This window comes from Epinephelus fuscoguttatus, linkage group LG4 (assembly GCF_011397635.1).
Source record: "Epinephelus fuscoguttatus linkage group LG4, E.fuscoguttatus.final_Chr_v1".
NCBI lineage: Eukaryota > Metazoa > Chordata > Actinopteri > Perciformes > Serranidae > Epinephelus > Epinephelus fuscoguttatus.
Genome location: NC_064755.1, coordinates 33827144 through 33852679, shown reverse-complemented (window position 1 = coordinate 33852679; position 25536 = coordinate 33827144). Strand labels below are relative to the sequence as shown.

General features: G+C 41.1%; 1 protein-coding gene across 6 annotated transcripts in view; it reads right to left on the bottom strand.

The window, feature by feature from the left end:
• Window positions 1–25536, bottom strand: part of ppip5k1b (diphosphoinositol pentakisphosphate kinase 1b) — a 79617-nt gene that overhangs the window by 13437 nt on the left and 40644 nt on the right. The window contains exons 16-28 of one of the 6 annotated variants that reach the window (XM_049573328.1): window positions 25098–25219; window positions 24371–24553; window positions 23880–24021; window positions 23394–23617; window positions 20390–20517; window positions 20126–20240; window positions 18272–18379; window positions 18032–18148; window positions 13841–13981; window positions 13490–13598; window positions 10388–10537; window positions 6607–6669; window positions 1724–1909 (exon numbers count right to left, since the gene is read on the bottom strand). In XM_049573328.1, the coding sequence (XP_049429285.1) occupies window positions 1724–1909; window positions 6607–6669; window positions 10388–10537; window positions 13490–13598; window positions 13841–13981; window positions 18032–18148; window positions 18272–18379; window positions 20126–20240; window positions 20390–20517; window positions 23394–23617; window positions 23880–24021; window positions 24371–24553; window positions 25098–25219 (1788 nt within the window). The remainder of the gene's footprint in view (window positions 1–1723; window positions 1910–6606; window positions 6670–10387; window positions 10538–13489; window positions 13599–13840; window positions 13982–18031; window positions 18149–18271; window positions 18380–20125; window positions 20241–20389; window positions 20518–23393; window positions 23618–23879; window positions 24022–24370; window positions 24554–25097; window positions 25220–25536) is intronic. The other 5 variants (XM_049573324.1, XM_049573325.1, XM_049573326.1 and 2 more) reach the window with 5 other exon arrangements.

The window sequence follows — 25536 nt, the reverse complement described above, 5'->3', positions numbered from 1 at the left end:
TTACATAAGATGGCATTTATCTTCCTCCTCCTCCTCCTCCTCCTCCTCCTCCTCCCAATCTTTGCTGCAGCCTCTCCATATGGATATAAAATTCAGCTCACACACCAGATGCAGTGGGAGCAGAACACACTGATGCTACACTGCACCATTCGCTCAACCATCTACCAACACAAGTGAACACAGGAGGACACAGAAGAGAGGACAGTGATGTTTAAAAAAGAAATTAGGCTATAAATTTTTAATCTGCTCGAAGCAAATAAACACATCTGTAACTTATTACAGACAGTCCTCTCTGCTGACTGCAAAAGAATACTTGCGCAGCTCCGTTAAGGTGACAACACGCCAAGATGTGCTCCAGAAACACTTTACAAGATCAGCAGTTTGTGAACAGGCCACTGTTTAATTAGCCAATTAAAATGAAGGATGAGATGATGACCCAAATCTTTCAGCAGACACTCAAATATCTGCCACCTGGCCAGGAAACATATTTTGGGAGTGCTTGGGGAGACACAGTGGTGCCAAGTCGTGACCTCCCAATGCAAAGGCTAAATTGTTGCCACCAGCAGCTGACTCTTCAACAGACAGAGCTCATTATTGAACAAATGCCCAGTTTTGAGGGCATTTTCACAATAACCACTCCTCAGGATACGACATGCTCACAATGCAGTTGGACAAGCCTAAAACTCTTCCATAGAAGAGTTTGTTTGGCTGGTCATTAAGTGCCCACCCAGCATGCTTATAGAGCAATCAGTCCTCCTTAAGTTTGCTGCTTTATACTTCAGCTTTTTTAAGTTCCAGAAATGACACAATAGGTGTCCAGCCATGTGCGAGGAAAGGACTGAGGAGAAAACAGACTTTAAGACTTAAAGACACAGTGAAATAAAGTCTTAATCCTGCATCCTTGTGTCAAATGTTCAGTTAAATCTTGTTATGCAAAATATGTTTCCGAAAAAAAAAAAAAGAAAAAAGTGTCTCCTCCCTTACCATAAAACTGTAGCATATGTTTGATGATTCATCCTGAATGTTTACATAAATGTATCCAATAAAATGTAGTTTTGGATGACTAGCTAGGCTACGATATGTTAGGCTAGGCTAGTTATGGTCACTTAGCAACCACAGACGCAACCTGCCTCTGCGCCCTTTAAAGTTGGCACAGAGTAGTGCCCAGCGCCCAAATTCGCGCTTTCCAGGCGGATAAAGACATGGCATGTGTTACAGGTGTGTAGTTGAGATCACAATGAAGACCAGGTTCAAAGATGGGTGTGATCTGAGCAAGGGTGCAAGAAGTAGGGGTATAGCAAGTAGTGAAGGGGCCATTGCTGATCAAATCTCTCTCCCAACTAAAACCTACCCACATATTCAGGTTCACTCAAAAAAAGGTTATATTACTGAAGATAAAGGCTAACTGCAGTTTCACTGTGACTTTAAGTGCTGTCTACAGAAGAAAAAGGACATTCCTTGCTTTCAAAGCACATGTTGTGCCCTCAGACATGCAAAATGACAAAATAAAGAACATGTTTTCATGAAATGGAGCAGGGCTGCAAATGTGAGAGCAAAGGAAAAAGGATGAATGAACAGGTGGGACACCAGAACAGTGAAGCACTGAGCCACAGTAGATGCAAAGCTCAACTTGCATTCACAGCATCCTACTTGCCCCAATGCTGGGTATACAGGACAAGAGATAGGAGGCGACCGGAAGTGAGAGCGGTCTACCAAGGCTGACCCTGGAGGGATTCTGGGAGCTCCTGACCAGACATCAGCCAGCTCTTGAGGAGGCGGAGGTGGTAGGGACAGTGGCGCAGGTGGTGGGCTACGGCCCCGTCCACAGCCAGAGGGGCAAACCCCTGCAGAGCCGGCTCAGTGGGAAGCCCCCCCAGCCGCTGGACTACGTGGAGCTCGTCAGAGGGCTCTGAGAGCAGGGAGAGAAGAAGAGAAAGTACAGTGGAGCAGCAGGAAAAGGAGCAGGAGGAGTGAACTAAAAGACCGGTGTGGCTTCAGGATGATGGACTGTGTTTGTAGAGCAGAGTAATTCATCACAAAAGGTTCATTCAGTTTCAGTCTGACTTCATTTGATCAATACTTGCCTTGACCTTCTAGTTATGCCTAAAGCTGACCAATTATGCCTGAACAAAACCAACCAAAAACAACTGATACAATCCCTCCATTTCCATTTCAAAGCAAAGTTCAAACAAAAAATAACCCAAGGTCAAATAAAGAATCAATAACCAGTCAATAACCTATGGCATCACAGGTTTAAAAAGGCATCAGTGAACACTCATTAGAGACACAGATCTACACAAAACACACACACAAAAAAAAAAAAATCACAAAACATGTGAACCAGAGGCTCTTAGAGAAACCAATAAAACTGTTTAAGCACACCAACATCAAAAACAGTCCAGAGAATAAATTCAATTACCAACTCTGCATATGGAGATAAAAATGCATTGTGACCGTTCTCTGAAATGGAGAATGTCTATTTGAGATTTCTAGCATCAGACCATGACTTCCTAACAAAGCTGGACTACCAACCGTGCGAATTAGGGAACTTCCCTGGAGACCAAAATTCTCTCAGGAGGCCCAAAGTCTACAGGTTCATCATGTTCCTCACCATGTTAGTTTGTGCTAATTTATTGCTTATTAATTTGTTAATACTGTACGCACCACATGAGCACATTATCACCTGAAGTACCAGGCCCCTTAAACCTAATGTTTTTGGCCACGTAGGGGCAGCAGAAACAAGCTGTCAACAACATTGCCTTTTAAGTTGATGCAGTAATCTTGTTAGCAAACAGTTGCTTATTCACACATCAAGCAGTTATAAAGAAATGTCAGCATTGATTCGGAGTCATGTTTCAGGCCATCTGATAAATATAAGTCCAACATTCACTCTCTTTTTGCTCTGTTTTTGGTCTCCACCAACTCCTGAGTGACATGTCAGGCATTTTAGCTGCTAAATGCTCAACTTTTTTCACAAGTTAGTTTCTAAGGATGCTTTCAGACCTAGAGTTGTCTTGCTTTGGTCTGAATCAGGGACTAGTTTTGTTACAAAGTTGTATAATTGCCTAGAGTTGAATGTTCTCTCAGCAGCATTTACAAGCGGACCAGATCAAATGCCTTGTGTGACAAAGCTGCTCGATTGGTCAGAATTTCCACGTGGGAAAATCCAGGAAGTAAACTAAACGGTGAAGAAGAGTACACTTGCAAGATAAATGTGACACTTTCTAATGTCACAATGGAGGGACAACTATGCAGGTTGATTTTAGCGCTGCTCATCATGGACTTTATTGCTGTCATTGTTCATTTTAGTCAAACCATACAGTTTGAAAACGAGGCGCGGCTCCAACTAGAAAACAATGTTTTGATGCATTGGATGTGCTGAATGTGCATATTAAGGCAGTACAGGAGGAGGTGCACATTAATAATCCTCCAGGACTGTAACATGCTCATGGTTAACCCAAACAATGTGTCATGTGACTGCAGTTGCTTCAGATCCAGGTCGGAACACTTTTTCACCACAAACGAACCACACCAGAGTTCGTTTGTAACCGGACCGAGACCACCTCTTCAAGAAGGTCTAAGTCCGGTTGTTTTGGTGCACACCTGAGTGTGATTGCTGTGTTCACACCTGCCCAAATGAGCCACACTTAGGCGGCAAACAAACTTGAGTTGAATTGAACCAAACCAAACAGGGCAGGTGTGAAAGCACTCTAACACTGTGTTAGGGAAAGAGTGTGCTGCATTAAGTGTGAACAGTCCAATCAGTTAACATGGGCGCCAAAAGCAAGCAGGGAGCGCTCCACGCAAAATCATTTCCACATCCAGTGTGAACCTGGATATGCACAGGTCAGGCGTACTCAGAGGTGTTTCTAGAATTTGAGGACATTCGGAACTAAACTGGCACTTCTTTATTTTTAATGCACTCTGGCACCTTATTTAAATTCAAAGTTAAAAAAAAAAAAAATTAAAAAAAAAAAGGAAAGAAAATGGTTGCTGGCCCACCCTGCACCCTGTCTGAAGCCACATTTGGTTTACGGGCCATGAGTTGAGTATCACTGTCCTAAGGTCGTAAACTTAAGTACCAGGTACTAAACCAAATCCAAACACATGTATACACAGGCTCATCCAGGCCAAACTGGAGCCAAACACTTACCACTGTGGTTACCAGTGGTTTCTCCAAACACTTGTCATCATAATATCACATTTCTGAATTACATTGACTCTGCTTGTCTTCCTGAATCAACACGTCAGCTGATCCTGGTGCTCAGACAACATGCTACTTCTCCTGCTAAAGTTCAGACCACACTAATCAGGCTGCCAACACACACTGGGCTATTTCTGAGCCAGTGATCTAAATCCTTAATACCATTCAGCCAAAATAACCTTACATGACTTGTATTTAATTCTGTGCTGTGCTGTGATGTTTACTTTGCCCCTTTTAGTCTGTAAGAGTCAGCGGGGCTCATTTCCTCAAACACAGTGGTGATACAAACCTGCCTCAAAACATATTTCAATAAAGTAAAGAGTGGATTTCATCATATGGCAGCTTTAACAATGATAAGAAATCCTTTACAGAAAACAAGAACAGGGGAGTAACTCTCATTAATTCATAACAGCTGTTGTTTCCAAAAGACTTCTCATTGAGCCAGTCTGCTGCTCACCAGTGACTGAATCAAAGACATTGAATACAACTTTTCACAAACAGAGAGAGACCGGGGATGAAAGCAGCAAAATGTAGCTGTCGATGCTGATGCTTGCTCACAGTTGGTACCCACAGCTTGGCCTTACCAGTCAACGACTGTGTCAACCAACAAGCAAAATAAACACAAATAAACAAAATTTTATTAAGAAAGACAAGAAGGATCTTTGTATTATCAGGCTGCAACCATTATTAATTAATACATAATTTTTTCTATGGAAAAGGTCCTAGAGTCAAAGGCAATGACTTCGAAGGTCTTGTTTTGTCCGACCAGTAGTCCAAAACTCATAGATATTCACTGACAATAACATAAAACAGAGAAAAGCACATTAGGGAAGCTGAAACCAGAGTGTTTTGGGCATTTATGCTTAAAAAATTAGTAAAATAATTAACCAATTATCAAAAACATTTTTTGTTGATAGACTACTTGTTGATCAACTAACTGTTTCGGCTCTATGAAATTACTGGTGCATCCTAAATTAAAGGAGTAAGAGTTGCTTGTAAAATAGCACTAATTTGGTGCATAAAAATAAAATGAAATTGCAAATGAAACACATTTTCTGGATACAAAAATGGTTTAGAAAAAGAAAGAGGCGATTAGTTGCTATGTACATACAAACATAGATCAAAACCTGGTGTGGGGTGCACCTGAAGAACAGGAAACAACAAGATCGACAGGAAGGCAATCCAGGCACTCAAAAAAATGTAGAAAAACGAGGATGGAAATATTATAAAGCCTTTATTGTAGTGGCTAAATCATTAAAAGAGCCAACATGTTTCTCTACGTGGGGCCATACCTGCGTTGTATGTTTTGAAAGCCTTCACAAAGAGCTGCAGTGGTCGAAACATGTCGGTTCTATTGATGATTTAGCCGCTACAATAAAGGCTTTTCAATATTTCCTTCTTCATTTTTCTATATTTTTTTCGGAGTGTCCGGATTGCCTTCCTGTCAACAAAAAAATAGTTTACTGAAAAATCAATGAAAACAAATATTATTAAAAAATAAACTCCCAAACTGGAAATAGATTGATGAATATGAAAATTTGGCATATTTCACATTGAAAGCTATGTTGCCATTATCCTAAAATCACAGTAAAAGAACAAAAAGGAAACTAAGTCTTTTAATTTATGGCTTAACACTTAACAAAATGTAAGGTAATATTGATTGATTCGCAATTATTTTGGCGGGATAGTCATCAACACAACAAATGAATGAAGAAACAAAATCACACAAGTGAGCATCTTATCTGTGTGATTTTGTGAGAAGCTCCTCACTGACATGTTGAAGAGCGACTCAGTGTTACACCCCCTGAGACTTTTGTCTTTGCTGACGTCTTCTGGCTTAACTTCCATCTTGCTGCAGTGATGCAGAAGTGCACACCATGGTGAGTCAGTACACTGTGACATCACCGTTGAGTTTGGTTATAAGTGCAATATTTCTGAACTCATCAATCAGTGATGCTGTCAGAGTTTATTTTTACAGCCCAAATTAAGAATTTAACAGCATACATTATTTGAAATTAGCAAAAAAAAGTGAAAGTGAGGATATATTGTGACGTGTGCACAGATTATCTGCACATGGACATATATCTGAGGCAGGAGATATATGCCACATACATCCATCCTGTGAAGATACAGCAGGATCAGAGAGGTGAAACAAGTGCAGGCAGAGCAGGTGGTGTTAGAGGTGAGGGCCGAAAACAACACAAGATACAACAAACACCGAGGGTGTGCCGTGAAACAGAAGCTCTTAAAAATTTTGTTCTGTTGTAATCTTGAAGACGTTTAATGTAATTAACGCCAAAAAAAAGAAAACAAAAGAAATGTTTTCCCACAATAAAGATCATGCAAGATAAGAAAAACTGGAGGAGCGTCGATGAAATAAACTTGAATAAAAGCAGACATACCATTAGTCGGATGCCTGGCAAACGACACAGAAAATCTCTTTACTGGCGGCATAGAGAACAGCTCTGAGGAGATAAGAAAGGTAACTGGTATTACTGGGACTGTTGGTACCTGTGTCTGCCTGTTTGCCACTGATGTTTTAATCATGAGGAAAAAAAGAGGAGAGAAAACAAAATGAGAGAGAGAGTTGGCCCGTCGATTCATCAACATCTGTCTGCCAACCAACATGCGTGAAAATGAGAGTCATCTCTGAATAAACAAGGAGGAGATAGTGAGTGGAGAGGCTGTGGAGTGGAAGGAGTACATGATGGACAGTCTGGCTGAAGAGTAAACATGCAGGAGGAGTGATGCTAGACTGTGATCCAAAGAACATGAAACTGTGACAGGAAACAATCTGTGAATCCTACCTTTTTCTGCCCTTACCTTGGCTGTGGACTAGTTCAACATTTTGGGAAACACACTGATTTGCTTTCTTGCCAACAGTGAGACAAGAAGACTGATATCACACTCCTGTCTGTACAGTAAATATGTTAGCTTAGCTTATCATAAAAACTGGAAACTGAAATCTGGCTACTTGTACCCTTAAATCTCACTAACTTTTGTTTGTTTGTTTGTTTAATCCATACAAATAGTCCAATAGTCACTCTTTTAACTCTGTTTTTGGTCTCCACCAGCTCCTGAGTGAAATATCTGGCTCTTTAGCTGCTAAATGCTTTACTGTGTTCACCAGCTAGTCTAACTGTGTCTGTCTGGTGTTTGGTGCAGAGCAGGTAGTGTAGGTAGTATAGCTGGTTTGTAGAGCTGTTCTGCTGGAAAAAAAAGCTTCCTGCAATGGCCAAGAACGACAGACCAATGAGAGTGAAGCAAAACAGAAAAACAACCCACTAAAGACATTATAATGCTTCATAAATTGAGTGGAACTGCAGTCGGGTGATAAATCTTTGCAGGTTCATCACATAGATCTAGTCCACATGTGCATGGGTTTTTAAAAAAAAGAATCTAAGGACTACTGGAAAACTCCAATTAAAAGAATAGTCCCAATTAAACGCCCAGTCTCTTTTACCAGACCGGTGCAGCTACACATTTTGATAAATAAAATAAAGGCCTGTCTCAATTAGACGCCTTGTCTGGTTGCCAAGCAGTTTTTTTTTAATAGAAGTTATTTGGATGTATAAAACCAGGTTGTTGGCTACCCACTTGAGCTAACGTTAGTTAGCCGTTTAGTTTGAGCATACAAATATATAAATGTTAAAACTTTGGTCAATATAGAGATGCTACACATCGTAAACTAAAATTTCATTTTACTAAAACCATGAGCACAAGAGAATAATTCATTCAGATTTACCTGCATGATGAAAAAACAAGTGATGACTCTCTTTCCCTGAAGCTGTCTCAAAGTCAGAATATGTGTCCATGCCTCGATTATTTGGTAAGTTATTTTATATTTCTTTAGTGTCCACCGCTCAATGAATCAAGTGTTTTTCATAAAAAATGAATTCAAGTTGTGAGCATTGTTTTAACAGGATGAAGTGGTGTTGTGTCGGTACACTGTGTCATAACCTAACACATAACATGTTATTCAAAGTCTATTTTTATACAATTAATATTCATATTGCTTCAGATAATAATTTGATCTGATTTCCCCTCTTTGCTGATCAACAGTTTTTTGTAAAAGGAATGAAAGGCCTGTCCCAAATATAGGCCTCTTGAGTTCAGTGATTTAAGCAAATAATAGCCCGGGCTACTAACTGAAGTATTACTGTGCCTAAAATGAACAGAAAAAAAAAATCTTTGGAAAAAATGTCTTTGAAGCATAATTTCATTGTTTAGGTTAACCCATGTCCCGTCCACTTACATGGAGAGAGCAGGGATTGTGTTGTATGACTGCAGCCAGCCACCAGGGGGCCATCGAGATGTTTTGGCTTCACTTTTGCAAAGCCGTTGTGTCATCCATCTTTACATCCAGTTTATGGTTCATCACTAAAAGTGATCCCTTTCACATCAAAGTGGTCATGAGATGCATTGTGAATATCAAAATATTGATTATAGCCACTTTTAAGTAATGAATATATGGATGAAATGATCCGATAAATAATAGAAACTAATGACAAAAACAACCCACTAAGGTTGGTCTCTTTTCAAGGATCACTGAACAATTGTAAGAATATCCACTTTATATACTACTGTTCTGTTGGTGCTATTGTTTCATTACTATGTATTGTATTAAAGTGACCTTGGGTTGGGGCGTCGCCTGTGGCCCTTTGCTGCATGTCACTCCCTCTCTCTTTCCCCCCTCACGCTCATCTGTCCTATCAATTAAAGGCTTAAAAATGCCCCCCAAAAAATCTTAACTAGAAAAAAAAAAAAAAGGTGACCTTGGGTTTGAAAGGGGCTATATAAATTAAAGTTATTATTATTATATAATGAATATTGTTAAAATGTGTTTAAAATGAACTCAAAAGAACTCAGTCCTACTTGATCTCATCTGACAGGGCTGTGGGGGAACATGAGACGATAAAAGTAAACTCCTCACAAAGACTGCAGGTCATTCAAAGGTCTGAATTCAAACCAGTACACTCCCTCTCACATTTCCTGTAAAACGAATAATACCTTGTCCTGATGCAGTCCTCGCTTCCCTTAAATGAACAGCACTGACGTCAATCCAAACCCTCACCTGCCTTTCAGAGAGCATAACATGATGTAACAGAACTGAGAGAGGAAAGCAACTGTTTGCTCCTGGCAGTGAGTAGCCTTGCAGTCAGAGTGACACCCGGTGGATAAACTGAACAGCTCAGTTTCCTGCATTTAAATCCACAGTGGGAAAAAATATCCCTGCAGCTTCTGCATGCTTCCATATGCATCCACATAATTGGCTAGTAAAATTACCTGCTGCCAGTTTAACCTGAGGATGCGACACGTTTATCTTTGGAGAGCACTACACAAACGTGTAGACTGATATCCAATCCATATGTCTGGGATAATTAAACCTGCTATAAGGACCCCTGGTGGCGGTGTTAACAGCTTGCTTGTTCTCATCATTACCAACATGAGACTGAGGGGAAAGGGTGGGGGGGGGAGACTGGGGATTATTTAAAGGTGGATTATTGGGTCTTGAAAAGTATATTTGTTCCAAATAACAGGCTGAGTTTCTTAATGTAAGGATTACTGTGAATTGTGATTAATGAAGAAAGCCAGACGTCTGGCTTCCAGACACAAAAACTACTTTACTGTGGATTATGAAATTAAATTCCCTGAGAACGGAAACGGTGCGCACTGCAAAACAACATGCACAGAGAGAACATATGAACACATTTAAACCCAAGCAGACAGGTGCGTGATCAGTGAGCGGACATGCTGATCTGGGAGAGCATTGATCATTGATAGCTGCGGTACATCACACAGTCCAACGTGAGGTTGCACGCTCAGCATTTGCTGCACAGCCGATCACTCTGTCGTCTAATCAGTGCCCTTATCATGCACACTGCGAAGGAAATCACTCAGGAAATGTGATGCAACAGACTGAAATTGCTGGTTTGTTTTGGAAAGGGAGCAAAAGAAAGCATAGCATTTTTAAAAAAAAAAAAAAAAGAAAAAAAAAGAAAAAAAGAGAGACAATACTGCATGTCCCAAAAATTTGAAGCTTAAGAAGAAAAAAGTAGGAAAAAAGAAGATATTGTAAAGCCAGAGAGACAGTTTGGAGTCCTTCTCAAAAAAAAAAAAAAAAAAAGATAGAGATGAAAAGACCCGTCTTGTGGAGGAGGACAGGCGGTGATGTGAACGTACCGAACATGCCAATCTTGCACGGCAGACTGCCGGGGGACAGGGGTGGTTTTCGGTGGAGGTGGTGGTGCGTGCGGACGTAGTCCCGCAAGTTGGGGGCGCTACAGGACACCCCGAGGGCAGAGGCGCTGAAGAGGCCAGAGCAAAGTGACCCTGTGTGATGAGGAGCCAGGAAGGAAGGGGAGGTGTGCAGGGTGAGTGCTGGTTTTTACTACACGTCATGCCATTATTAACAACACACTGACGCCACGGGGAGATTTTGGCATTAGTGTGTGTACATTTCAAAGGATGGACAACTGTGTGAAAACCCTGTAACTACAGTTTGGTGTTTTTCATCTCTTCACTTTAGTTACGAAAAATAGGGATGCACCGATTTATCGGTCAATATTTGCTTTGTTGACCGTCATCAGCCTAGTGGCAAATAAAATGACACTCATTGATGCTTTTCTGCTGTATCACATCGGTTTTGTTCAGGCTTAAAAGCAAAGCTCGAGATTAACAGCCACAAACTTAAATTACTTACAAGGACAACAGAACGACTGGCAAATGGGCTCTGTGATCTCATTGTTTTGTGACGAGATGGCTAGTAGCAGCTGTCATCCCGATATCTTGGGGACAGAAATCTTCCCCTTTGGGACAAAAGGACACAGTAAACTCACTATTGTCTCATCAGTTGATGAACCATATTGTTTCCCTGATATTTCTACGTTGTGAACAACAAATCTGTGTTCAAATCAGCAGGAGAAGGGCTAGTTAGCGTTAGCTCTGAGCAGCCGGCTACTGGATCTAACAGCTGACTGATTTATCCCTGTCCTAAAATCCCTTCATCGGCTCCCTGTTGAGTTTAAGATCCAGTTCAAAATTCTCATTCCTACTTACAGGGCATTTCACAGTCAGGCTCCCTGTTATGTAGCTGAACTACTTCACCCCTGTTCTTCAGTTCGCTCTCTTCTATCAAAGATGCTAAATTTGTTGTCTGTCCCTCGCACTCACCTTAAGACATGACTTGAGAGCTTTTACAGCTGTAGCGTGGAGGGCTGAATTACTTCATAACAGTTCAGTTATTTTTTATAGTGTAGATTTATTTGTTTCCCTGGCGAGAATAAATAAACAACAATATAAAAACATTGGTATCGGTATCCAATGGCCAAATTGTCATTTTAAACATCGATATCAGCCCAGAATTTCAAAATCAGTGCATCAGTAATGGGGGGGAAAAAATCTGTTTCAAAGAAGGGTTTAAGATAAACAAAAATTGTGTCCTGTACAATTTGTTCCTGTAAATGATGACATGCAAACTACAAGGTTTTCACAACAGTAACCGTATGTTTAAGATCTGTGCATGTGTATGTGTGCATGTGTGTAAACAAGGCCAGGAGTGTGTGAACAGAGAACATGTGTGTTTTGTATGCAAAAAGCAACAGAGGCGTGACAAACCGGATGAGTGTGGAAATGAGATTGTTTCAGACCCCTGCTGTGCATGAACTCTCTGAAGTTGCAACAGCCAGTTCTCACAAATTTATCATATTTTTATAGTCACATTTGAAATTAATATTGACTTTCTAGACCACACATTAGAGGAAATATTATCTTTGGAACTGCAGAGGAAATAAATTAAAAAGGCGTCTGCGCCTCGTCTCTTTGTTCTATAAACAGTGTGAAGATATGTAATGCAGCGTGCTAAAAGAGGTCGTCTGTGACACCTGTTGTTTTTCGTCAGTGACCTGTGAACAGTCGGTGTTGTTGGTGTCGGTGATGAACAGTGACGGATCACTCAGCAGCCTCCTAACAAACTGACAGGCTCCACTCTGAGATTACCAGAGGCTTTAGATGGAGCTCCTTTGATGTCTCGCGGACACAGAACAAACTGCTGCTCAGACTTGTGATAACTAAGCACTGTGACACCATAATTAACACACTTAGTGAGAATAAGACTACACCCACACTGCACATTTGTACTTGTACCTGCTCTTGTTTGTTTTTGCCTGCCTGATGTTTATGAATACACCTGATTGCATCTGAGAGTTTTTTTCATATCTGAAAAGACTTAAAACAGGCTTCCTTCCTCTCTGCCACATATCCATTTAGTTTAATTATGTCTTTTAGGGTCTTAATTGTGCAACCACAGAAGATAAACTGCACTGCATATAAAAGCCATGAGCTGTTTACGTAGCTGAGTGCAGGTTCTGAACTCCCAGTGAAGTTGTTCCCACAAAGTGACTCCACGCCCCGTTTTAACACTTGTGGTTTTCTCCACGTCGTGATTTAGACAACAGGCTTTCATGCTTGTGTCAATGTCACCTTGTTAGCAGGTTGTTGGAGGTTACATGCCCTTGTAAAGTGAACACACAGCAGAACAAGGGTCCTTTAAGGGGTTTTTCATTAAATCAGTTAAATCAGTTAGAGGGGTTAAAGGAATACAGCTCTGATACAGCTGATTTGGAACATTTTCACCTTTCTGTTTACCATGACAGGGGGTCAAAAGGCACTACCCAAACATCTAACTTAGGAGGGTTTATTGTAACAGGAGGATGAGCCCAAAAACTCTATTTGCTTTAATATAAAACAGATTTTTAAATGTCTGTTCTGCAGTATTTAAATAAATAATTTCCCCTTGCAGATCTCAAAAATAAGATGTAGACACACCTACAGTATGTTCCCTCTGTTTTCACTCTACCAACCTGCAGCGATACGTCTGAAAACACTATGTGACACCAGAGATCCTGCAGTTGGCTGCGATCACCTCGCTGAACTCTTGCCTACATAGTTTGGAGTCTGATCCTGTTTGGCTGCTGCTACACTAAGCTGGAGTGGAAGCTATGTGGCCATCAGAAACAGGGACAGAGGGGAGGGGGGAGTGATGGAAAGAAAAGAGGGAATGAAAAACAGACCCAAAGAAATAAAAGGGAGACACAGAGAGAGGTGTGGGTAGGTGGGAGGGTGAGGGTAAGGGCTTGTGATGAGGGGAGGATCAGTGATGACAACTGGAGATAAAATGTGTAGGGAGGTCAGTGTGTCTGTTGGCATAAACTCACACACACACACACACACACACACACACACACACATATCTACAGACACACACACCAGAAATGAGGTGCCCACCTAGGCCACTGGCTGGTTTGATCTCAGGAGACTGGCGCGAGCACGAGGGGAAGAGTCGGTGTGATGTGGAGCCTTTGGAGGACTGGGTGGGGGAGATCTCAGAGAGGACCTGAGTGGGGCCATGGAGATCGGGGGTTAAGACTGTGACGGCCGCCACAGTAAATCAGGGATCTGATGTCTCCCTTTAACTTGAACAAAACTGTCACACACACACACTGTCAAAAAGTAAAACTGCTCAACTAAACAGAGACAAGAACTACAATGTGGGAAATAAAAAGAAAGTCTGGTTCTGTCATTATTAACTTAACGTCCTGCCTCCTCCTCAAACACAAACACGACAGGGTCTGGTACCTCCATGGAGCCCGCCTTTCTGTTGCGGATCATAGGGGACCTTCGCTGGATGTTGATTGGCTCAGAGAGAGGAAGTGCCTGGTCTAGCTGGTCCTGGGAGAGGTCCTCCAGACTGCCTTGATTGGGCTTCTTGTCTTCATTCTAAGTGGTCAGAAAACACGAGAAGGAAATGACATATACTACAATGACATATACAAATGACATATACTACATTCTCCATATACTAAAATCACCTGAGCTGTACAACATGACGTACTGATTTAAACATGACCTCAAAGGGGAAGTCATTCTGGAAAAAGACACTTGACACCAAAACAAATAAGCCCCTCCCACAATGCCCCACCAGATGCTCAGTTTTACAGTCCTTTTTTTGCTCCCGCTGCCGTCCTCTTTAATATACATCCATGGCCTTTTTCCTGTTGCCCATTAGCTGGAATAGTGTTGCATGGCTCGGTCTGAGTCACTTTGTTTATTTCCCATTTACAGAGCCAAGGCTGTGTACACACACTAGGGCTGCACCCTAGTCGGAGGTTCGAATCATGAATTGGAGATAAGGATGGGATGAATAATTGACAGAACTGCCATCATTGATTACAAAAAAATACATCGATTTGCAAAATGTGTGTCCACGTCTCATAACACAGTAGGCTGCACTGGGTCAAAGCATGGATATCTCCAGAAAATGAGTTGCAAAAACCTCACCTACAAAGTGAAAATTACTTCTCATGGGAGTGCAAGAGAAGCACATGGAAACTTGAAGTGAAGGCATGCTGGAGCGCTTTGACAAGATGGCAGCAGACAGCACCGTCCTGTTTACTTTTTGTCCCTATCCAAGCATGATATGCAAAGTTATCAAGGTTATCATTCTGTTAGTAGTTGTCACTTAAACTTTCCGCACCGCTGCTCATGTTACAGCATGCTACATGTACTCCTTACCGGTGTGCTGCTATGTTTGTTGTTTACCATTTAGCTAAGGCTGCAACCGGTCCCATTCCTTGCAACAGAGGTATTCCTCTTCTGTGGGCACTGGGCCACAGCATTCACAGGCAACGTTACACCACCGATCTCCAGAGCTAAATCCTTCCAGCAGCCATTCCTCCTCTGTCGTCCTCTACCTGTTGTGCCTCTCTCTCTCTCCTCCTCCGTTCTTCAATTTCACAAAGCTCTTCGTTAGTGTATTCTGGCTCAAATAAATAAGGGCAGCCATCAAACTCTGCAAAATCAAATTCCTCCTCCACAAAGTCGAAGTCTGGCAAAAAGTCAGCCATTATTCTATAAATCTTTCATAAAATAAATGAATGAACTTTTCAGGCTACTGTCCGGTTCTGCCTTGCAGCTGCTTTGTGGTGTTATTGCGAGATTTCAGACACGGTATGAGATCGCTGCTTGTTCTCGCGATATTTCGGCCACACTTTGGGAAGCAGAGATAAACGGTAAACACACGGTAAGGTAAGACAACAACTCTGAAGACCACCTTAATGTGGAATGTTAGTATATAGGCTTTCCACATCGAGAGGCGATGGCCGCCCTTATTTATTTGAGCCAGAATACGCTGACGAAGAGCTTTGTGAAACTGAAGAATGGAGGAGGAGAGAGAGAGAGAGGCACAACAGGTAACGTTAGAGAATGACAGAAGAGGAATGGCTGCTGGAAGGATTTAGCTCTGGAGCTTGGTGGTGTAACGTTGCCTGTGAATGCTGTGGCCCAGTGCCCACAGAAGAGGAATACCTCTGTTGCAAGGAATGGGACCGGGTGCAGCCTTAGCTAAATGGTAAACAACAAACATGGCAGCACACCGGTAAGGTAAGACAACACGTTTACATGTCGTTTTCTATATGTTCTCTGACATTGATCCTAACGATATGAGGCGGTCTTTGTGGAGAAAAAGCTTGTTTAGTGGACTAACTTTGCACTTGAAAGGATGCCCGTTCAATTATGTTTTAACAGGTCTGACACTACGGCTGTATCTAGACTAACGGCTAACATGCTAACTATTATTTCTATGTCACTAGTGACTTGAAACAAATTTAGGACGATAGGAGACGGGTTGAAATAAACTGAAATTTCCCTTTAAAGAGGAATGTGTGTATACAAGTGTGAGAAATTCTTTCATTCGGAATGACAAACGGAATAAACCACCCCCTTTAATCGGATTTAATCTTCAATCGGAATGACCATTTAGATGACCACCTTTAATCGGAATGGCCGTTCATTCCGAATGAAAATGGAACCTAATGAACACCAGGTTTTTTTTTCAGCGCACACACAGTACAGTAAGCTGGAGGATCGTGAGAAGGTATTTGCTGAATTTGACAAAAAGCATGTTGGATTAGAATCACTGACCGTACCTTTAACTTGTTTCATGCAACAACAAATAGCAGCAGACTATTATGAGCTCTAAACTTTGAGGCAAATATTTGTTTTTATCCTTTTTCAGTGTCAACTGACTTGTGAGAATTATCAGTTTCTCCTCACTACTATGCAAAATGAACAGAGGAAGATGCAACGAAATCTGACGAAACAGTAATAGGTGTTTCAAGTGTCACATTTCTGTGATGTGATTTTCATACTGTAATGTAATGTCAAACACAGAATCAAAAGAATGCGTCTTCACACAGACAGACAGACAGACAGACAGACAGACAGACAGACAGACGTCACCATCGCATAACAGCCTGCATACCAGAGAGGCAGAACACAAACCTTTTGTACCACATGACAAATGCTTGATATTCAAAAACAATGAGTAGAAGGAACTGTACGTGCTCATTTAAATATGTTTTTCTACAGACAGAGCTGAATGTTGTGTTTTCAATGTGCAATGTCTTTGTATGTGGTATGGCTGCACAATAAATCTTTTTTTGTCGTCATAGTGATATTAACATGCGCAATAAACACATCTCAAGAGACTGCAATATTGCACTCTGAATATAGCAACAACACAGTACATTCTGTCTGTAGGCCCAGTTGTAACTGCCATGCTGTAAACTCGCTGGCCAATCAGACAGAGCCCTTGCTATTACACATCATCTGGTTACATATGAATGAGGTTTATTCGACTAATGCTGCCATCCACTCTGCATGGCTGAAGGATTTAAGTGTGACAAGATGAGTGCCAACCACAGCGCAAATGCCAGAGAGGAACTGGTGCCTAAAATATAGCACATCGTCAGCCGCCTGGCAAAACATGAGACGACATGGCACAAGCACACTGTACTGTGAGTCAAGAACTGAGTGCACTTTGATATCTGTTTATTTATCGCAATGAATATAGTCATCCCACAAAACTCTTGTAACGTGCAGCCCAAGTATTTTGCAATTCATTTCCACAAAACATTGTTGAAACGTTTTTTTAATAATCTACTAACTTCTAAAAGTAACTGGTCAGTTGGTTGAACCTCCCTTTAAAAGGCAAATAATCTCTGAGGTGACGTAACACCATCAAACTGTGTGTGCACAGAGAATATTACAGGGTGTCTAAAGGTTTGAATTTAAGACTTTTAAAGACCTTTTTAAATAAACTGAAGACTTAACATGCTCTGTCTAAGTACACACACTGATATCAGTTCAAAACTAAAATGACCCTTACGATATTCTCTGTGCTCCCTGCTCTGCATGTGCGATTCCACCGCCCTGATCCCCATTATACCACGTTTGAAACACCTCCAACATACGGTGCAGTTTGCGCCATAAACACTTCAAGGCACTGGCTTTAATCACCACAAGTAACGGTTATTATTATTCAAGCTATTTGTCCTTACACTCACATTTTCCAGTTTTTCCATAGCTTGCAAAGTCCTAGTTTAACAATGTAGACTCATTGCGTGATCTAAGTGCAGTGAGGGGGCAAAAATAGGGGCATTGCGCACATACAGATGTTGCGTCGAAGTCTGGTGCCCCATCGAATAGTGTGTCCCTCCTGTTTAAATTATGTTTTCTACAGCACCAACACCAAAATAAGTGATGTGACTAAAATACATGTAAGAACCATTCAATCTGAATTTAAGACTTTTTAAGGACCAGCGGCTGTCCTGTATTAGGGAAACTCTCCATTGTTGGCAACTCACACTTAACAATTACTGAACTTGGGAGTGACTGTGAGTTAAGTAAATTTCAACTGAAGGTAACAAAAACCACAAACCCTGAAAAAAGACTAAAACATACAAGACAAACACACACAGGTTCACACACCTCTGAAGAGGCTGGTCGGAAGCCGAAGCCCAGAGGTACATTCTCCTCATCTTCACACACTTTGACTCCTGGACTGAAGTGAAGCTCGACGTGGAAACGCTCCTCTGAGGAGGGATCCTGCTCAAAACACAGATATCATGACATGAAGAAATCTATGTGTAAAACTGCAGCTGTAACGCTGAAAGAAAATAAATGAGTCACATGTTTGCAGCACAGTCATGCAGCTCTCTGTAAGCCAACCTTATTGTTGTCTTCATACAGCATAATGACGATCTGTGTCATGTAGTTGAGTTCAGTCACAGCACTCAGGTAGTCCATGGCCTGTTTCCACTGCTGGTCCTTCTCCTCCTGATATTCAAACACAAACATACACTCTGTAAACAACACCTCAGACATACACACACAAACAAACACCACTATGTTCATAACCTTTGTAATGATGTATGACAAAATATGTTAATCATTAGGTTGAGGCAATGCAGCCACATCAATATATTTATATGAACATGATTTTTCCCCATTATATATACATCATAATTTGGAAAATATGTTTGAGAAAGGCAGTTGCACATTACACAAAGCAAAACTGTAAGAGATTTTTAAAAAAAAAAAAAAAAAAATTCACTGTAATACACTGAATCATTGCCCAGTTCATCGCTTAAGAATAAGTTGTGCATACAACCTAACAGCAACCTAAAGCAACTCATTAATAAAAATAATTGCTGAAAAAATTTCCTGAGTGTCCCCTCCTGATCATTAAGGGAAAATTGTAATGAAATTTTACAAGAAGAGAACATTTGTTGGTTAAGGCCTTGTCCTAGTTTTTGAAATGTAGCTTTTTCTCTACATTTCTTTTTCTGTTTTTTAACACTTTATTTATAGAGATTTTTTCCATTTATTAGACAGGACATTAACAGCTAAAATCACAAATGACAAATCTGTACAGAAATATAGAGAGAAGTGGAAGGAAAACAAAGAGAAACAGACAGGCTACAAAACAAAACAGAAAAAAATGTTTCATAGTTTATTTAAGTACATGTAAGACAGAGCAGTGGTTACCAACTGGTGGGTCGTGGTCCAAAAGTGGGTCGCAAGTCCACTCTGAAAGGACCATAAGTGACTCGTAAATGTGTCAAGTTTGTAAAAAACACACTTTATTCTTAATTTCTGGCCCAGAGCTTTTATTTTTAAGTGCCATTTCCTGCTGTAAAGTGAGTGATTGACAGACAGCTACTTGACAAGAGACAGCAATCTAGCTTGATGGCAAGTCCAAACACAAGTATGGCATTGAATATATTACTGTGTGGACCTTGAACTCATACATACAGGAAATCTGGGCCCCATAGCTGGACCAGTTGGGAACCACTGGGATAGACCACCTGTAGAGGTATAAGTTCATTGTTCCAGGCCAGGTAGACTATTCACATAGTTTAAACATGGGTCCAGAGTTTTGTAAAATCTCTTTATGGAGCCGTTGAGGGTGCTTTCTCTGCATTTCGGCCCTTCGTCCAGGATAAAGATGCTAAAAGTTTTGGAGAGTTTTGGGCTTATGACAGCAGAGTGTGTGCCACTTTCTCCTTTGTGAGGTGTCACAGATGAGGCAGCATTTTGTACAATGGTAGACGTGGCCAAAACAGTGCTGGCTCTCACCTTGCTGACAAGACTTTTTACATGTTTACACATAAATGTACAGTTGTTCTTCCACTACGTTGAGCAACAGAGGCATCAGAATGCACTACAGAGGTCACTTCTGCATAATCCAACACTCCCATGACACAGGCCCTGCCAGTTATATCTGTGCCGGTTGGCACGCTCTCGACAGCACTTGTGTGGAGAAGATTATTTTTTGAGAAGGACTAGGCCTAAAGTATATTCATAATCCCATCCAGCAGACCTCTGCTGATAAATTCTTTATACCCACTGAACTGCAAAAAGTATCTCCATCTGATATGGACGTTTACCTGCTTGCATTCATTTCTAGATCTACTCTTATTCTGGCACAGAGAGAATGAACAACATCATTACTACTAAAACAAAATGGTCAGAGATGATAAAATAAAAATGAAATGTATGTGAAATAAAAACCAGACATACATCCAGCAGTCCTCCGTAGCGGAAAACACTCAGCAGGGAGTGAACATGGCTCTCGCTGGTGAAGTACAGGCGTGTGCGGACGTGACGACCAGGAGACATCACACCACGGGAATATCTAAACACAAGGGGACAAGAGACGACACAGAGCTCATCAGTCATCAGTGACTTCCATAAACATACACAAACACACACTGTATATATGTGCTTCCCCTATATACATGTAAACATGTTTGTGTGCGCTTCAGTGGCGGCTTGTATTCTCACAGGGGGTGCAGCTTGTTGACAGCCTCGTCCTCGTGGGTCCTCTGCAGGTCCAGCTGGATTTTCTTCATCAGAGGAACACAGTAAGCCTGAGCAATGTCCAGTTTCTCTGCTTTGCTGATGCCGTACTCCTGATATGGATGATAGGAAGTGAAAAAAAGACATTTGAGCACTTTCATCCACTTATTTTTAATCTACTTATTCTTGGTCATGAGGAGATGAAGTCTTATCGCAGCACATTTTGGGGCAGGAGGCAGGAAAACTCACTGGACATCAGGGTGAGCACAGATAAGAAGTGACACATTCATGCACGGAGGCCTTAATATAAAAATGGGTTATCTGTGATTTAAAATTACGCTGTCACGCTTCCTGAATTAACTTGCTTTTTAACTTTTAACTGTTACAGTGTTTCACTGTTTATGGCGTTTTTTTATGGCAAACTATATCGAGTATTCTGAGTCATTCTATCTTCTTCTTGGTGCAACGTTTTAATCGCGCCACAGGGATCAATATAGTTTGATTTTATGCTCAAAGGGAAAAATTGTTGGTTTCATCACCTCCACTCAGTGTAATAAAAGTGTGAAATTATGTGCGAGATGCCTGCTGGTACAAGTCATTTGTTAACATACCTGACATTCTCTGACTCCTCCAGATGATTTAATTACATTATTTAACTCTCTGACTTTTCCTCTCTGGAATACAATTCTTACAGTAAATTCAACTGAACAAAACTGAAATTTCCAGTATTTGATTATGACTCAATGAGCCACATTCAAAGCCTTTGTAAAATACTCTATAAACACACAGCTGTGAGCGCATTATAATATAAGTGTTAGTGAAGACATCAGTCACTTGTTGTCATATGTGACAAAGAGCTAAAGAGGGAAACCATCAACTGAACTGGACCCTGGATATTAACAGATCTGGGGAAAGCTGCATTCTCCTACTCTGCATCGTGGACATGGAACACTCTTCAAAAAGATCTAAAATTAGCAACACTTACATCCATTGATGAATTAAAGGGCTTCATAAACAATGTGGTGACAGAGAAATGTGTTTGAGAAGCCACTATGTTTGAATAGTTGTTGTTTTATTGTGGATTTCTATATTATATGTTGTATGCATTTTAAATGTGTTTTGATTGGCTGCTACCTTGGTCAGGTCTCTCTCGTTAAAGAGATTTTCAATCTCAATGAGACTTCCTGGTTAAATAAAGGTTAAATAAATAAATGAAGCCTGTATCTTTTATCATCCACCAGGATGAGGAGGGTCAAAGTAACCAACTCAGTGAGTCAATGAACATACAAAAGCACAAAGATGCCGTGAAAGAAACAAAGAGGGCCTACTCAGATTTATGTTTGATCAGCCATCTCTAATCCCTTTGTTGGAGACAAACCTGTCTTTGCTGTCGGCCAATCCACCAGCCTTTTATCTCCATCCAAATCACACAAACTAAAGTAAAGATCTATGGTAAGTTATTGATGTAACCTTAGCTAGCTTGCTTTTTTTTTTTTTATTTGTGGCCTATTATGTCCACTTTTCTCTGGCTATTTGTCAGTTGTTAGTGATATTATTTCTACTCTAGTAACTGGGCTACACTAGGGTGACCATATTTTAATTTCCAAAAAAGAGGACACTCGGCCTGGCCACGAGATAGCCTCCTTAAATGATACTCGCAGTTTACTCAAAGATGCCTTATAATTTTAATATATTTAAAGTTTATATGTATGGATAGAAAATTCAGTTATATTACAAAATAATATCTCTCAAAGACAGAAATTCAGATATACACACACTAGAGTGTGGCTACCCGATCCGAGCCCGATGGGTCCTGACGGTAGGCCTACCCGACGAGTCGGGCCAGGTTCAGTCAAAAATGTATAAATTGTATTCGGGCTTGGGTCGGATTCGTTCAGCTTTCAGTGAAATGTAGTGTATAAATAAATAAAATCCTATATATGTTTATTGCTTGGGCACTGTTATTTACGTGACAACACCTGAACAGAAGACACACACATTGGCTGTTTGTTTCTACCTCTCTGCCACCCGCCTCTGCCTTGATTAAACGCTGAAAATAAAATAAAAGAGGGAGACAGGTTTTCCCTATTTTATCTTTTGTTATATTTCTCCCTCTCCCCTCGCCGGCTCCCGTCTCAAACACGGAGGTCTCCCTCTCCGCAGAGCACCCACGGCGCATGCCCAGCCTGTTAAATAGCCTGTAACCATAACAACTGTGTGACACAAACTCAGTGCTTTAGTAATTAAAAAATGTCGGGCTTGGTTCGGTTTTGGACATAACAAAACAGAATGACTGTCGGGTTCGGAAAGGAAAACCGGACATTATCATCAATTTATAAACATCCCCCGGACGCCCCGGACAGGATGGAAAAAGTGGACATGTCCGGGTAAAAGAGGACGTTTGGTCAGCCTAGGCCACACTGTAATGAAAGCTACATTGCAAACAAGTAAAATGGTAAATGGACTTGTACAGTGCCCTTCTAGTTTTTCGACCACTCAAAGCACTTTCATACAACTTATCTCATTCACCTATTCACACAGTGGTGGCCAAAGCTACCATATAAGGTGCCACCTGTGACTCGGGGGGGCCGCCCAGAGATCAGACAGAGATTTTCCAATTAGTGGACAAGCCACCTCTTGGCAAATATTCTGCTAAATGTCGCTGAAAAACGTAGTCGCTTGGCAAATGATTCTTTGTTATCAATAAATTATTGGATTTTTTTGTTACTGTATGTTTATTTCATGAAACATCGCCAGGGCTATGGAATAAACATTTTATAACAGTAAACTTCACTCTGTGTCGCGCATTACAACGCCCCTTAGCCGTCCTAATAATCACTGTGAACCTCAAATGGCTTATCGCTTGATTCAAATATTATAAAAGACTTCAGCACTAATGAGTTATGTGAGCAAAGTTAGAGCATGCTATCCTCTCGTCAGAGCCTGAGAGAACTCTGAATCTGCTACACAGCTTAATGAGGCCTTTAACCTGTGGTATGACTATGTCAGCCAGGGCGCGGGACAGTCTGAACAGCTCCATCGTGTCCTCCAGTCCAAGCGAGGCGTTATGCTGCGAGTCATATTTGATACAGTCGTAGATGTCTGGGATCTTGCTGATGTCGTAGCGGCCGTTCTTCATGCGAAAGTCTCTCTCCAGTTTGGACCAGCGCTGCAGCATCAGCTCCAGTGTCTCACTGTGGTAAAGCTGCAGGTCTGAGGGAAAAAAAAATCACAGGATAACTAATCTCAGTCTAAATGTTAAAAAGGTAATTCTCTCTGAAAATGTACTTGACATTTCAATACATGGGCACATTTTAACCTTTTCTGCTTCTGCCTGATTCATGCAGACAAAAGTCTATAAACTAAACCAAATGTCTCGGCTTCAACAAAGTTAAACATTTGTATCATTTTTTTCTCCATATGCAGCTCATTATTATTTTTTTTTCTGTATTCAGGTTCAGCAGGTTCACACTACCTGCAGACTTTGGGTCCTCCAGCCTCTTGCGGATCTGTGAATTGAGACTCTGGATGAGGGCGTACACCTTGTCACAGGTTTTGACTGGATCCTGTATGACCTTCATTGAGTTCACCAGTGATGGGCTGCCAGTCGGTGCCAACTGGAACAAATGGGAACACATAACATGTTAAAAGATCACATGAAAGTAGTCAGAAAGAACTTGAAAAACTTAAATGGCAATACATGCATGGGAACTTTTTGTTTTTTTGCATGTTTCACTTCAGTCATCCAGCTTATGACCTCAGCCACTTTGAGTACCGTCAGCAGGTTACAATGGAAAAGAGGCTTGCATAAAAATATTTACACAATTCTTTGTAAAGCACCTGAGAAGCACGTCCACCTGTTTAAACTGAAAATGTGGAAGCTAACTGGCAAACACTGCACCAGACACCTTATCAAACTAAGTCATTTTTATATTTACACTTTACCGTCTCAGGTTTGCCACACACCTTCTCATAGTCCTCCGATGTGAACTCCTGGCCCTTCTGCATGATTTCATGCAGCCTGGCCTTCACCTTCTGCTGGCAGTCAGTCAGAGAGTCACTGTCGCTGTCCAGCAGTCCGTTCATGTTGGCACTCTTCACCATCTGAACCAGGATCGGAGTCAGCTCCCCTTCTAGAGCCAGCAGACCCTGCAGGGAAACCAGAGAATTTAGAGTGAAGCGATTCTGTAGCATTCCTATTTAATTCACTCTTCATTAGTGAAGAGTAAACTTGATTTGTTTAAGCTCATTTTTCCCCTCAAAGAATTTTTAAACCACCTTAAAATTTTTCTTATTGTAGATCTGCAGCTTCTTAAAATAAGTTTTTGAGTTATAAACATACAAAAGTCAGACTACAAGCGTTCTTAGATTATGAACATTTTTATATTTTGCAACTTCTCAAATCCCATTTTATATTCTCTCAGGTTAAGTTTAAACAATTACTAGATGAATCGAGTAGATGACTGACCTGAAAAAGAACTGTATTATTTTGTTAGTTGACCTGAGCCTGTACAATGTGCTTTTTCCAGGTTCTCAGTGTAAACACTGCCTGCACAGGGGATGCCTTAACAGCATTTATCTGTACACACTCCCCACACCCAGCGACACAGACGTGGCTGAAAATCTGCAAAGTATCACTTTAAGTAACACTTATACATCAGATATACTCTTACAGATATGGAGTCAGAGTTACCTTTGCGAAAGCAGCAGCTGTCATCTGCACCCTGCCTTCATCAGAGGCGTAGATCTTCAGGTCGTGGCGGTAAGTGCTGTGCAGGCGCAGGAGGCCACAGCCTGGAAACCCGGCATAGTCACCTGGAAGATTGTACACAGAGGGGGGCATCATGGTTAACTGGCCTGGTTGCAGCATTGAAATATACTGTAAATTAAATTTCTCAATTAAGAAACACCTGAGTCAGAGAGGTGGTTGGAAGACAAGAGAAAAAAATAACATTGAGTTGATTGCACCCAAAAGTACCGCAGATTTCCATTAAATATTGGCACACAGGCGACACACAGCACCTGTGCAGGTGCAACATCACTTTCAGTTCAAATGAAAAATGCTTCATAAGCTTTTGACTTGGCTCATTTCACTCAAATGTGAACTTAAACTGTGTGGTTTTGAGCTATAT